The sequence below is a fragment of the Sminthopsis crassicaudata genome, chromosome 1 (assembly GCF_048593235.1).
Source record: "Sminthopsis crassicaudata isolate SCR6 chromosome 1, ASM4859323v1, whole genome shotgun sequence".
NCBI classification, from domain to species: domain Eukaryota; kingdom Metazoa; phylum Chordata; class Mammalia; order Dasyuromorphia; family Dasyuridae; genus Sminthopsis; species Sminthopsis crassicaudata.
The window spans coordinates 602809823-602825865 of NC_133617.1; the positions used below are offsets into that span (position 1 = coordinate 602809823).

The 16043-nt window shown below is 34.3% G+C and overlaps 1 protein-coding gene across 1 annotated transcript in view; it reads left to right on the forward strand.

Moving 5' to 3' along the window:
- SLCO3A1 (solute carrier organic anion transporter family member 3A1) overlaps nucleotides 1-16043 on the forward strand; it is a 340259-nt gene that overhangs the window by 300745 nt on the left and 23471 nt on the right. Inside the window, exon 5 of the mRNA XM_074282483.1 lies at nucleotides 7827-7991. Coding sequence (XP_074138584.1) covers nucleotides 7827-7991 — 165 coding nt within the window. The remainder of the gene's footprint in view (nucleotides 1-7826; nucleotides 7992-16043) is intronic.

Genomic DNA, 16043 nt, shown 5'->3' on the forward strand with positions numbered 1-16043 from the left:
CTCTCTGTATTTCTCCTGTTGGTCATTTCTTACAGAACAATAATATTCCATAACATTCATATACCATAATTTACCCAACCATTCTCCAATTGATGGACATCCATTCATCTTTCAGCTTCTAGCCACTATGAAAAGGGCTGCCACAAACATTTTGACAAATACAGGTCCCTTTCCCTTCTTTAGTATTTCCTTGGGAGATAAGCCCAATAACAGCAATGCTGGGTCAAAGGGTATGCACATTTTGATAACTTTTTGGGCATAATTCCAGATTGCTCTCCAGAATGGCTGGATTCTTTCACAACTCCACCAACAATGCATCAGTGTCCCAGTTTTCCCACAGCCCCTCCAACATTCATCATTATTTGTTCCTGTCATTTTAGCCAATCTGACAGGTGTGTAATGATATCTCAGAGTTGTCTTAATTTGCATTTCTCTGATCAATAGTGATTTGGAATACTCTTTCATATGAGTGGGAATAGTTTTAATTTCATCATCTGAAAATTGTCTGTTCATATCCTTTGACCATTTATCAATTGGAGAATGGCTTGATTTCTTATAAATTAAAGTCAATTCTCTGTATATTTTGGAGATGAGGCCTTTATCAGAACCTTTAACTGTAAAAATGTTTTCCCAATTTGTTAATTCCCTTCTAATCTTGTTTGCATTAGTTTTGTTTGTGCAGAAACTTTTTAATTTGGTGTAATCAAAATTTTCTATTTTGTGATCAATAATGGTTTCTAGTTCTCCCTTGGACACAAACTCCTTCCTCCTCCACAAGTCTGAGAGGTAAACCATCCCATGTTCCTCCAATTTATTTATGATTTCGTTCTTTATGCCTAAATCTTGGACCCACTTTGATCTTATCTTAGTATATGGTGTTAAATGTGGGTCCACGCCTAATTTCTGCCATACTAATTTCCAGTTTTCCCAGCAGTTTTTGTCAAATAATGAATTCTTATCCCAAAATTTGGGATCTTTGGGATTGTCAAACACTAGATTGCTATTTTTATTCACTATCTTGCCCTGTGAACCTAACCTATGCCACTGATCAACTAGTCTATTTCTTAGCCAATACCAAATGGTTTTGGTGACTGTTGCTTTATAATACAGTTCTAGATCAGGTACAGCTAGACCATCTTCACTTAAGTTTTTTTTCATTACTTCCCTTGAAATTCTTGACCTTTTGTTGTTCCATATGAATTCTGTTGTTATTTTTTCTAGGTTAATAAAATAGTTTCTTGGAAGTCTGATTGGTATAGCACTAAATAAATAGATTAGTTTAGGGAGTATTGTCATCTTAATTATATTCTCTTGGCCTATCCAAGAGCACTGAATGTCTTTCCAATTATTTAAATCTGACTTTATTTTTGTGGCAAGTGTTTTGTAATTTTGCTCATATAATTCCTGACTCTCCTTTGGTAGATATATTCCCAAATATTTTATACTATCGACCGTTATTTTGAATGGAATTTCTCTTTGTATCTCTTGCGAACAGTGTATTTTCAATTAGCCTGAGTTTCACAAAATCCTCTAGCCAATCAAAGTATTTGGATGTGTGTGGTAAGGATTTGTCTCCTGAAGGTTAAGGCTGGGTAGTGCTTTGGACAAAAAAAGAAGAAGGAATTTGTGAGAGAGGAATAAAGAATGAAGGATACATAACAGAAGATTTAGAGTTTGAGGAAAACAGTTTGAGAAGACAATCTGAGTTGTCTTTCCTGGTCCAAAAATAGGAACTATTTATTACTAGGATCATAGCCACTAAGAGACAGCTTGACATAGTGGTTAGAAAGTCAGTTCTAGAGCCAGGAAACCTGAATTTAAGTCTTGCCTCTGATACCTATTGGCTATATGACCAGTTATGTGAATAATTAGCTTGTGCAAGCTATTTAACCTCCTTATATTCTGGAAAATAATCTCAGACTATAAAGTGTAGTGAAAATATCAATCTGAATTGGTCCCTAAATCCATGAAATTAAATATCTAATCTTTATCATAATATATTACCTATGGGTGTACATGTCTGTAGGGTTCATAGTTGGCTATCTGGTATTTATAACTTTTCTTTTCATTCTTCCATGCTTCATTTGGGGGCTTTTCTTATTTCCTGAAGGTTGAGGAATGGTATGATTCAGGTGTGATTCTTTTTGTCAAAGGCCACCAATACTCCCTGAATTTTTTCTCTCCAAAGGTTTAATCAGTCACATCCTGTTATCTTTAGTTCAATTTTTTACCTAAGGACAATTTAATGGCCCTTCTGTCCCTTATTCTATTGTTTTCTGGTTTTTATTTAAGATAAAAAGTTGTTAGTACAATTACAATGAATTTTCTGTCTTAATTTAAATGTGTTTATACCTAGCTAATCTCTGGTGTTGGAAGCAAAATCACAAATCATTTAAAAATATGCAAGCAAAGTGTGTTTTGTTGTCTGTTATTAGACAGACATTAACAAAGATAGTTGAAGAAAGAATGGATTTTTAATTTTTTAAAATAGATTTTATTGAGATATTTTATTTTAAAGCATCCATCTTTCCCAACATATTCCCCCCCCCCCCTTCTCTTGCACAGATCCGTTTTTAATAACAGGATTTTTTTTAAGCAGAAGAAAAAAACAATCAGCAGAGGCAGAGGTCCATAGGTAGTAAACATAACATGAATTTTGTTTTCAATGTGCTAGTTCTCCATGAGGGAGAACTATATATCGATAAATCTATTTTTTCTTTTTTTCTTTATTTTATTTTTAAAAATTAATAAGACAAAAAGAAAATTAGAAAAGGAATGCAAAACAAAAAACAAAACAAAGGAGAACTTTGTCATGTGCCCTGCAGAACATCAGAGAGGATTCAAAATAGATAATAAATTACCAGTTCAAGAAAGTATATATAGATATAGATATATACATATGTACATATTAGTAGAAGAAATTATGAATGTCCATCTTTTCTTTATTTCTTTGTAAATTATTCTTTTGTTCTTTGCTATGCACCTTTTTTTGCTTTATTTTTTCCTCTTTTCATCCTCCCCATCACCAAGCAGGCTACACTCAAGAAAAGATATATTTATGTATACAGATGTAGATATACACATACATATACATACACACATACACATACACTCCCCCTTCTCACATTCACAATATCTTTCCTATGCCTGCTGACTCTGCTTTAATTCTGCTCCTTAACTTGCCTTGCTATTATTAACCTTCCGGCACCCATTGATCCCTCCCTTGTCTTCTTCCCTCACCCTTTGCTTTCCCATCCACCCATCCTTTCCCCCTTATTTCTTTATAGATTTTGGAGGGCACTATACCCTTCATAGTACATATTGATATAGAGATAGATATATTGTTGTCTATTTAGTCTATTCCTGATGTGAGTAGGAAGTGGGCCTTCCTCCCTAATGTCTTGTTTTTGTCTTATATCTCTAATACTCTATATAATACTCTTATATCTCTAATACTCTAATAAATGCCTTGTGGAAGATGGAAGAGTTTTCATGATGATAAAATAAAAAATATAAAGTCCATCCCACTCCCAATGAAGAAGAAGAAAAAAATGAAGTAGAAGAAGAAGGAGGAGGAGGTTGAGAAGAACAAGAGGAAGAAAGAGGAGGAAGAGAAAGGAAGGAAGGAAGATGGGAAGGAAGAAGGAGGAAGAGAAAGAGAGAGAGAGAGAAATCATATCATCACAGATGCTTGCTGTTATTCTGTACAATGTATTCCTGATTCTGCTTATTTCACTCAGTTTTAGTTCATGTAAATCTTTTCAGACCTTTCTAAAATCAACTTGTTCATCATTTTTTATAAAAGAATAATATTTCATTACCTCCCTATATCACAGTTTATTCAGCTATTCCCCAGTTGATGGGCATCTACTCAATTTCCAGTTCTTTGCCATCACAAACATTTTTGCATAGGTGGGTCCTTTTGCCTCCTTTATGATTTCCTTGGAATACAGACCCAGTATGGCACTGCTAGGTCAAAGGGTATGTGCAGTTTTATAGTCTTTGGGCATAGTTCCAGATTGTCTTCAGTAATTTCTTAACACCTTAGGCATAAGATTCTTACAAAGGATATCAAGTTTCATCTGAATATACCATAATGTGAAATATCTTGCTGTTTGATCTCTGAGTTAGAAGAGAATACATTTACAGAGTACTTCCACTGGAATTTTCTTCTTTAATGAAGACTGCAAATCCAAAAGAAATTTTTGTTTTAAAAGCTACACTTTTGAAAAGTAGAGATAGTGGATGATGGTTGTAGTGGTGGTGGTTAATCATTTTCCCTAAAGCCATTTCAGTTTTTCCTGTTCTCTTTTTATACCTTATACCACTCAGTCTCAGCAAAGTTGCCCAGCTGGTACTTTGATTGTAAGTTCCTTAAGAATATATCTTAAAAACCTTTTTCTGAGCTTGGTAGGCTAGCTGGCTGCTAAATTGTAATTGATCCTTTTCCCCTCCTCCCTCCAGGGTCCTCCACTCTTCAACTTCTAAGTGTGAATCAGTAGGTAGGAGGTATGACTGAGAAAGGCAGCAGGTGGTCAGGAGTCCTGGTAGGAGGCTGCTTTGCTGTTCTCTGTTTCTCTAGGCCACTCTGTATTCTGTTGGTTCATTATGCCTTCTATATCCTTAGGAAATCAGAATTTTATGAGCTTTGAAAATCCTTTTGGATGAAAGAGCTGGAAACACTGGGATAGCCCTAGGATCAAGATAATTACAACCCTTTTCAAATGGGACCCAGAGAGGCCAGGCTGAGCCTTTTAAAAAGCATCATCTATTAAGACTGCTGTAAGTTGGTGCAATTAAACATGGAAAAGAAAAAAGAATTCTGGGAGGAAAACAGAGGCAAGAACTGGAGCAATCTGTCATATACTTAATAGAAAAGAAAAAAAAAAAAAACTTTAATGCAAACAAGGCCCAGTGAGGTTTCCCTCCACCCTTCAATCGGATGATTCTCAAACAATGATTTTCACATCTAATTCAGTGAGAAATTAGTCACCAGGTATTAAGACAAAAGCAGGCAGGCTCCTGCCTTGGTGAAGAATCCTTCCTGCTGAAGTGGAAATATCTCTGACATAATTAAAATGCTTGCTGAAGTAGAAAAATATAACATTTCATGCATTAACCAGTTTTCCCTTTTTTTAAAGCTAGTTCTCTTCTCCCCCTCCCAACCCCTAATCCTGATGTCTTTAGTCAAAGAACAAAGGGCTACTTGCAGTGAACAGGAAGTAGAAGTCTGGGGCTTCTGGGGCCATTTCCATGTCAGAAACATGGTCAGAGGATGAGGGTCTTGCCCCAACTTGGGAAGACAGAGCTTCATTCATCTTAGTGGGTATTCAGAGTGGTGAGCTGAGCTGTCATATTGATCCTTAGAATTCCCATGGAAAAACAAACAAACAAATGGAACCCACAACTAGCATTTCCAAAGGAAGATTTTAAATGATTTTTTAAATATTAGAATTTTTTATACTTGAATCTAGCATTGTCTCTTAGAAGAGCATATAATAGACAAGATGCTGAATTTGGATCCAAGAGTCCTTGGGTCACATTCTAGCTCAGCTCAAGTATCTCTGCTACTTGATACCTGTTGACACTTGGTAAGTTACTTGACCTCTCTGGTTCTCAGTTTTCTCATCTTTACAATAAGGATAGACTCGATAGCCTCTGCCATCCTTTCTAGCTCACAATTTATGAATCTATAAGTGTTTGTCCACATACATCCTGATAATGCTCAAATCATTGTGGAACTCCACTCTGGGAGCTAACAAACTTACAATTTCAGGGACAATTTATAAGTCAAATAAAAAAAGCCTGAGTAGTATAGTAACAATAGGGCTGTACTTTAAGTTAGGTATGACCTGTATTTTTAGCCTACCTCTGACATTGACTAATTGTATGATTATGGACAATTTCTGTATGGCTCAATTTCCTAATCCCTAAAATGGGTATAATGACAATGATTCAAGGCAAAATGCTATCCATATCCAGAGAAAGAACTGATTGTGTCTAAATACAAGTTGAAGTATACTTTTTTAAATCTTTAAAAATAAATAAATAGATAGTAGATAGACAGCTAGATAGATAAAATGGATGTAATGATATCTAAAGAACCTATTTCACACAATTATTGTAAGGTTCAAGTCAATATATCTGAAAACCTTTTTGTAAACCTGAAAGTTCTACCTAAATGTCAGCTATCACAATGTACCTTAGAACTTATAGGATCAAAATTTAGAGCTGAAACCTTAAAGTTTAATCTAGTCCCCTCATTTTACAGATGAGAAAGCTGAGACCCAGAGGCTAAGTGACTTGCTGAATGTCACAAAAGTATTAAAGTGTCAAAGCCAGGATTTGACTTCAAATCAAGTACTCTTTCCCCTACACCATGCTGCCTCTCATCTTGTTCAAACTGCTCATTTCACAGATGAGGGATCATAGAATCCCAGAGTCAAAAGGAAACTCAGAGATCATTTTGTCCAATCCTTACCCAGTACATGAATCCTCTGACATCCTGAACTATCAGTCATACGGACAAATATCTCCACCAAAAAGAAAATCATTATTTCTTAAAGCAGTTCATTTCATTATCAGACAATTCTTGTTATTAGGAAATTTCTCCTAATACTAAGTCCAAATAAGACTCCCTTTAACTTTCACCCATTATTCCTAGTTCTTCTCTTCAGAGCTAAGCAAACTCAAAGAGATCTAGTTATTTGGCTAAGGTCATAAAGCTTCTTACTAACAAAGCATGCCTCCTAGTTTCCAGCCCAGCTTTTTCTCAATTGCAGTCTCATTACCTCATATTCATATCTAGTTGCCTAGAAAAATTGGTGATGCCACTTTATTATCTATCTCATTTTACCAGACTTTAAATTACTTTTGAATATTTCCAAAATTAAATCCATCCTTGAAAGACAAAGATTTGCTGCCATGAAATATATTCAGACGACTATATCTCATGATCTCAGGACATTACATTTAGCAATAGCTGAGGCTAAGAGTGATAAACAATAACAAGAGCTTGAATTAGTATAATACTATAAGACTCATGAAGCACCTCTCTCACAACTACCCTATGAGGTAGATTGTGTTTTATACCCATTTTTCAGACAAAGAAACCAGAGAGGTGAAATGACTTTTCCACGGAAACATTGCTAGTGATTGGAAATGTCAAGATTCAAGGCAAGGTATTTGGACTCCAAAGATATTAGAGTTCTTTCCATACAATTACATGGTCTGCCACTCAGAAACACTCAGGCCAAACCAACTGACTAAATGAAAGGGGAAGAAGGAAATAGGAACATAGAATCAAAGAGAGGCTTCAGGAGGAATAGGCTATCTGTCATCTGTTCCCTCTCCTTCTGCTGGGCTAGCCAGGTATGGCACTTGCTAATCTCCCTCCTCCAAACCTAGTCACATAGAATTGTCTGCTATAGATTATTTGGCAGTATTTCATTGGATATCCTAGCCACTTATGTCTTACCCAATATCAGACACTCAAAACCCCAAACATAGATTTTAGCATAGTATATCAACAGACAAAAACACAATTTTCTCCTATTTCAATCACATTGATGGGGTATCTTAGCTGACTTTGACAAATAATCTCCAATCCTGACCACTGGTGAGAGCTCAGGGGGAAAAAATGGTGTCTTTATGTTTTCATGTGGTTTTTTCCCATGAGAATCACCATGAATCAGATTTGAAATTCTCATGAGTTATCAGTCACTGTCAATAAGCTATAATGGGGGGAAAAAAGCATGATTAAAAAAAACATAATTAATCTGTGCTAATTGGTTGATATTTACTCTTTGCTCTGATATTCCTTGCAGTGATTCCTAAAGTGACAAAGCATCTATTGTCTAACCCCGTGTTCACCTGCATCGTCCTAGCAGCCTGTATGGAGATTGCAGTGGTCGCTGGCTTTGCTGCTTTCCTGGGAAAGTACTTGGAACAACAGTTCAACCTCACAACTTCATCAGCCAACCAGCTGCTGGGTGAGTGGCCCTCCCATCCTAAAGCCAGGAGGATTGTTTATTTAGTCCTCCAAGGATTAGAAAAGCTAGGATAAGCATGAAACGGAGAGAATTCTTTGACAATTCTATCCAACAAGTAAACAATGTCTACATATTATAAGCACTTGGCTCAATATTGAGAGTAAGGCAGAATATGTAAAATATAAGATGCAATTTAATTCAATAAATATTTTTTCACGCTTTTAAGGTACTCTCTTAGACATGAGGACATAAGGATAAAAATGAAAACAGCCCCTGTTCTCAAAGAGCTTACCTTACTGCACTTTTTTAGTCTTGGGATAAGACTGATGTACCTGAAGTAATTAAAGAATAGTATAATAATAGCTAGTATGCATGTAACCCCCACAACAGGCCAAGACACTGTATTAAGCACTTTATAATTATTGTCCCATTTGATCCTCACAACGATCCTAGGAGGGAGGTGCTATTATTATCCCCATTTTACAGATGAGGAAACTAAGCAAACATAACTTACATAACTTACCCAGGTTCACAAAGCTAGTAAGAGTCTGAAGCCAGACTTGAACTAAGGTCTTTATGACTTCAGGTCTAGAGAGCTCTATCCATTCACTATACCACCTAGCTGCATCTGTGGGATAGTAGACAGTAAGCTGGTCTGAAACTAGGAAAAAATGGAATTTAAATCCCTCTTCTAGGGGCAGCTAGGGGGCACAGTGGATAGAGCATCAGCCCTGAATTCAGGAGGACCCAAGTTCAAATCTGGTCTCAGACACTTAACACTTCCTAGCTGTGTGACCCTGGGCAAGTCACTTAACCCCAGCCTCAGAAAACGAAAAAAAAAAAAAATCCCTCTTCTAAAACATACTGTCCTTGTCACTCTGGAGAAGTCACTTATTTTCTCAATGCTTGGGCCAATGGTATCAAATTCAACTATAACGTGGGCCACTAATCTATACATAAGGATCCCTTTGGTCTGCATATTAATTTAGTTTTTAAAGATGATATCATACATGTTTTATTTTTATTCATTTTGTTAAATATTCCATATTTGCATATTAATCTGGTTCAGGAGCATTGTGACTACACATATCTTTGACACCTCCGCTCTCGGTTCCTCCCTAAGGCTATATACATTGCCTACATACTTCGGTGGAAGGACTTTCATTTTCTAGGAGTCCCCTATATCCATAAAATTACATGTTTAGTCTTTATCCATCTCCCTAGCTTTATGAAATAGTGAACAATCACTGAAAAGTAACATTAAACAAATTAAGTTAACCAGAATTCTACAATGTATTGTTTACAAGAAATACATTTGAAACAAAGAGATGCATACAAAGTAAGTTTAAAAGGTTGGAGCAGAATTTATTATGCTTCAGTAGAAGCAAAAATAAATAAATAAATAAATGAAAGAACACTAGGGGTAGCAATTATGATCTCAGACAAAGTAAAAGTTAAAATAGATCTAATTAAAAGAGATAAGAAAGGAAACTACATATTGTTAAAAAGATATTGTAGACAATAAAGTAGTATTGATACTAAATGTACATGCACCAAGTGGTTCAGCATTTAAATCTCAAAGAAGTTAAGGCAGTTGCAAAAAGAAATTGACAACAAAACTATACTAGTGGGGGTCCTCAATCTCCCCCTCTCAGAATTTAATAAATCTAACCACAAAATAAAGAAGAAATTAGAGAAGTTAATAGAAACTAAAAATTTAGATGTGATAAGACCTCCGGAGAAAATTGAACAGAGATAGAAAGGAATATATCTTTTTCTCAACAGTACATGGCCCCTACACAAAAAAATGGCCCTGTATTAGGGCATAAAAACCTCACAGTCAAATATATAAGGCAGAAATAGTAAATGCTTCCTTTTCAGATCATGATGTAATAAAAATTATACTCAATAAAGAAGTAGGGAAAGATATTATAAAAACCAATTGGACAGTAAATAATCTAATTCTAAAGAATGAGTAGGTCAAACATCAAATTGTAGAAACAATCAATAATACCATCTAAGAGAATAACAATAATGAGACAATATACCAAAACTTATAGAATGCAGCCAAAGCTATGAATAAAATAATAATAAATAATAAAAAATTGGGCATGCAACTAAATAAACTAGAAAAAGAACATATTAAAAATACCCAATTATATACCAAATTAGAAATTCTGAAAATCAAAAGAGAAATTAATAAAATTGAAACTAAGAAAACTATTGATCTAATTAGTAAAACTAAGAGTTGGTTTTATGGGGGGGGGGAAACAATAAAATAGATAAGTCTTTGGTTAATTTGATTAGAAAAAGAAAAGAAAAATAAAACATTGCCAACATCAAAAATTAAAAGGGTAAAGTTACCACTAATGAAGAAGAAATTAAAACAATAATTAGGAACTATTTTGTACAACTGTATGCCAACAAATCTGAAAATCTTACTGAAATGGATGAATATAAATTGCCCAAGTTAACAGAAAAGGAAATGAATTACATAAATAGTCCTTTTTTTAGAAAAAGAAATTGAACAAGCCTTCAATGAACTCCTCAAGAAAAATATCTCCAGGGCCAAATGGATTTACAAGTGAATTCTACCAAACATTTAAGTAAAAGTTAATTCCAATACTATGTAAACTATTTTTTAAAAAAATAGGTAAAGAAGGAGTCCTGTCAAATTCCTTCTATAACACTAATGTGGTATTGATACCAAAACCAGGAAGAACCAAAACAAAGACAGAAAATTACAGACCAAGTTCCCTAATGACTATTGATGCAAAAATTTCAAACAAAATATTAGCAAAGAGATTACAACAACTTATCAGTGTGATAATGCACTATGATCAAGTGGAATTTGTACCAGGAATGCAAAACTGTTTCAATACCAGCAAAACTATTGGCATAATTGGCATAATTGTCCACATCAGTAACAGAAAACTAACAAAATCATGTGACAATATCAATAGATGCAGAAAAGGCTTTTGACAAAATACCATACCCATTTTCATTAAAAACACCTGAGAGCATATGAATAACAGGAGTTTTCCTTAAAATTATAAGCAGCTTCTATCCAAAACCATCAGCAAACATTATTTGTAATGCGGAAAAGGTGAATGCATTCCCAGTAAGATTAGGGGTGAAACAAAGATACCCTTTATCACTACAATCATTCAATATTATAATAGAAATGTGGGTTTTAGCAATAAGTAAAGGAAATTAAAAGAATTAGAATAGCAATGAGAAGATAAAAAACTATTTCTCTTTGCAGATGACATGGTGTTATACTTAGAGAATCCTAGAGAATCATCCAAAAACCTACTTGAAACAATTAACAGCTTTAGCAAAATTCCAGAATATAAAATAAACCCAATCAAAACATTAGCATTTCTAAGTTACTAACAAAACCCAGCAGCAAGAAATAGATAATTTCTATTTAAAATAAGTATAGACAAAGTAAAATATTTGTGTCTACCTGCCAAGACAAATCCAGAAACTATATGAATACAATTTGAAAAGATTTTTTCACACAAATAAAGTCATATCTAAGCATTTGGAAAAATATCAGTTGCTCATGGGTAGGCCAAAATAATACAATAAAAATGTCAATTCTACTTAAATTGGTCTCCTTGTTCGGTCCCATATTTATTAAATTGCAAAAAAAAATTATAGAGCTAAAAAAAGACAAAATTCATCTAGAAGAACAAAAGGTCAAGAATATTAAAGAAATTAATGGGAGGAGATACAGTACAAAAGACAGTAGCCTACTAGTATCAGATCTAAAATTTTATTATTAAAGCATTAGTTATCAAAAATATGTGATACTAGCTAAGAAACAGAGTGATGGATCAATGGAATGAATTAAAATATGCATAATAAAATAATCAATTACCATAATAATCTGGCATAATAATCTAGTATTTGATAAATCCCAAAACTCCAGCTTTGGGGATTACAATTCACTATTTCACAAAAATTGCTGGGAAACTGGAAAATAATGTCAGAAACTTGGCATAGACTTACCTCTCATGCCCCATAACAAAATAAGATCAAAATGGGTACATGATTAGGCATTAAGGGTAATGCTTTAAGCAGATTAGGAGAGCAAGGAATGGTTTACCTATCAGATCTTTGGAGAAGAGAGGAATTTATTATCAAATAAGAATAGAGAACATACATTAAATTTAAGTTTTTGTACAAACAAAACCAACACAAACAAAAATATAAGGGAAGGCCAAAGGGGGAAAATTTTTACAGCCAATATTTATGACAAAGGCCTTATTTCTAAAATATATAAAGAATTGTGTCAAATTTATAAGAATTCAAGACATTCTCCAATTGATAAATGGTCAAAGAATAAGAACAAAATTCAGATGACAAAATTAAAGCCATCTATACTCATATAAAAAATACTCTAAATCACTATTGATTAGAGATATGCAAATTAAAACAACTCTGAGGTACCACCTCACACCTCTCAAATTGACTAAGATGACAGGAAAAGATATTGATAAATGTTGGAAGTGGTGTGGGAAAACTGGAACACTAATGCATTGTTGGTGGAATGCTGAAATGATCCAACCATTTTGGAAAGCAATTTGGAACTGTGTCCAAAGAGCTATCAAACTGTGCATACCCTTTGATCTAATAGTGCCACTAATGGGTCTGTATCCCAAAGAAATTATAAAAGAGGGAAAAGGACCCACATATGCAAAAATGTTGGTAGCAGCTCTTTTTGTGGTGGCAAAGAATTGAAAAATAAGTAGATGCCCACCAATTGGGGAGTGAATGAATAAATTATGGTATATAAAATAATGGAATATTATTTTTCTATGAAAAATAATGAACAATCTGATTTTAGCAAGGCCTGGAAAGATTTATTTGAACTTATGTTGAGCCAAATAAGCAGAACCAGAAATATATTGTACACAGTAACAGCAATATTATGCAATGATCACTATGATAGACTTGGTTCTTCTCAGCTGTTCAGTTATCCAAGGCAAACCCAATAAACTTTGGGTAGAAAATGCCATCTGCATACAGAGAGAAAACTGTGGAGAATGAATGTAAATCAACATGCACTATGATCACTTTTTTCCTTTTTCTTCTGTTTTTTTCCTCTCATGGTTTTTCTCTTTTGTTCTAATTTTTCTCTCCCAATATGATTCATAAGGAAATATGTAAAAAAATGAATGTACATGCCTAACAAAAAAACTTTTATGTATATCTGGGGAAAATGAAATTTAAAAAATTAAATTAAATGTAAAAATTAATTTATACTAGGGAACAGCAATTTCAGAAATAGTAGAGATCAATATGAACAGAACAGTCAGGAAAGACAGAATGAATGAAAGGATGAAAATCCCATATGATGAAAGGGGGACTACAGATCTTGAAAACAAGGATAAATATGGATAGGCAGAGATGAAGGGTAGAAGTGTTCCTGTTAGGGATACTTACCAAGACAGGTAAAATCTTAAAACTGGAAAGGAACATGGGTGTGGAAGACAGTGAGAAGTGGTTAGGGTAGTGTCCATGATGAATAATAGTGGAAAATAAAATTGATGAATAATATGGATTAGTATTATAGAGATTTGGGGAAAGGTTAAAAACTAATACCCAGACCAGTTTTTAAGAGAATATTTTGATACAGTTCTCAGCAGAGTTCATGTTCTTTTCTTCAACAGTCTGTATCATAATAAACAAAACAAAATCTGAGAACATCATACAGAATGTTTATAAACTTCATGCCTTGAAAACCAAAGGCAAATTAAAGAGACTCACTTCAAAAAGGCAATCACAAAACACAGTTAGCCCTTTTCTGTCTGAGAAAGTGTAATGTATCTTTTCCTTTAATGTTGAGTTTTCTAACACTGTATCTTAACATTGTTAGACTTGAGCCCCTAAGCACAAAGGAAGAAATAGTATATCACCTCTTGGTCTCTTCCCTTCCTTTCTTTGAATTCTTGCTTTGAAAGAGACACTTCTACTTCAGGCTGTGAGTAGCTTCACAATAGGTTCTTGCTCATATATTGCCAAATCAATCAATAGAATTCTGGAAGAAAGGTCAAAAGAAGAATCTCAAGTCCTTGAGCCTATGTAACACCTGCTCTTCTTGCTACTAATTTCAGTGATCAGAACATTATAAAAGGTAATTATTTTAACCCACAGAGAGCTATTCCAAGAATCCTAATTCTTTCAGCAGTCCAATTATGTGACTGCCTTTTAAGGATTTTTTTTACTATGATCAACTCAGTGGCATCATGCCATGTAGATTTTTTAAAAAACCTTTAAGAGAAAGGGTAACAGAGTAGGCTGGCAGTGATTAGGGGCACGAAGAAAGGGAATCATAAATATAAGAGGCTCCAATGGGAATATATTCTATTCATAGCTCACATGGACTTAGGAGACAACCTATTCAATCTTCCTGAAGCACCAGGGCCCAGCTCTGGGCAATACCACAGAGCCATCAACAAATTGGACAGAGTTCAGAGCATAATAACAAAAATGATTAAGGGCCTGGCAGGACTGATTTATGAGAGAAGATTAAAAGGACTAAATCTGCATAGGTTAATTTAATGAGGAGAGAGTTAGGAGGAAAGTTATGATAACTGTCCACAAGTATTAAGGAGCAATATGCATCAAGGAAAGAGAGTAATTGTTTATTGTGATTCAGAGGGAAGAGAATCTTAAGTGGTATTGGCAGAGTCACTAAATAAATGCCCCGAAGGCCTTGGTGCTGTTCTAGGTACTATTGAAAGGAAGATAAATAGATATCAGTCCAGATCTTCAAGAGTATCTTTCACTCATACAAGTAGAGACAGCTCATCAAGTAGTGGGAAAATTATGATATAAATAGTCCAAAATAGTGGGAAATCTGAAAATATTTGACATTTGTCAATAAAACTATTCCAACTTCTAAGATTTCATCAATATAGATGCTCCCTTCAATTCTCCAATGATACAGACCACAAATCCATCCATGAATGTCCTTCTTACATGAACCTTGGTCATTTCACAACACAAGGAATCCAAAAATTAATTATGTAAGTTTAATATAAGTATTATCTAGCATTATATATTTCTGCTTACTACTTGTGTTCTGTTTCATTTGATATTGAAACTAATATTTATTCCTCCAATATATACTCCAGCTAAATGATACAGAAAGTGATCTTGAGGGTGCCCTGGGATAGAAAGTGAAGATATCCTAGGTTTTAAAAATGGTCCTAACCAATATTTATAATCTATAAGTGACATTCATATAAAAATAAGATAATGCAAAACAGAACAAAATCAAAAATCATTACAATTGTGTCTTTATAGTTTTTGTAAAATTTAGAGTTAGAAAAGACTACAGAGGTTATATAGTCCAATGCAGTCATTTTAGATAAGGAAACCAAAACCCAGAAAGGTCACATGACTTGGTCAAAGTCACCAGATAGAAAGTGACAGAATTAGGATTTACACCCATATCCTCTGAACTCAAATTTGCCCTGCACCATGTTGCCATCCTAAGTGCTACAGTCTTACAAAAAGAGTCACTTGCCTGGAGCAAGTGGGTGGCTATGACACATGAGCCATTTTTTTAATTTGACCTTAAGGAAGAGCTGGGGTTTTTTAAACTTCCCAAGCTGTTAAATTGTCTATCATCTTAGCAAGACTGTCATATGGTACAAACCCTCTTTTGTGGGTGGTACCTTAGGCTGTACAGGAAAATGAAAAGTCATTCTTCCTGATAAATTGAGAGATAACAAATTTCACTTGGCCCCATATAAGAGGCAACATGACAAAATGGATAGACTGCTGGCTCTAAGTTTAAATCCCACATCAGACACTTCCTAGATTTTTAATCCTGGATTAATCACTTAACATTTCTGTGTCCCATTTTCCTCATCTGCAAAAGAAGAAAGTTAGACTTTATGGTTTTCAAGATCCCTTCAACTCTGCTTGCTTTCTAGGGGAGGAAAGAGAAAAATTTTAAATACAAAGTTTTCCAAGGATGAATATTGACAACTGTCTTTGCATGTGTTTTGAAAAAATAAAAAGCTATTATTA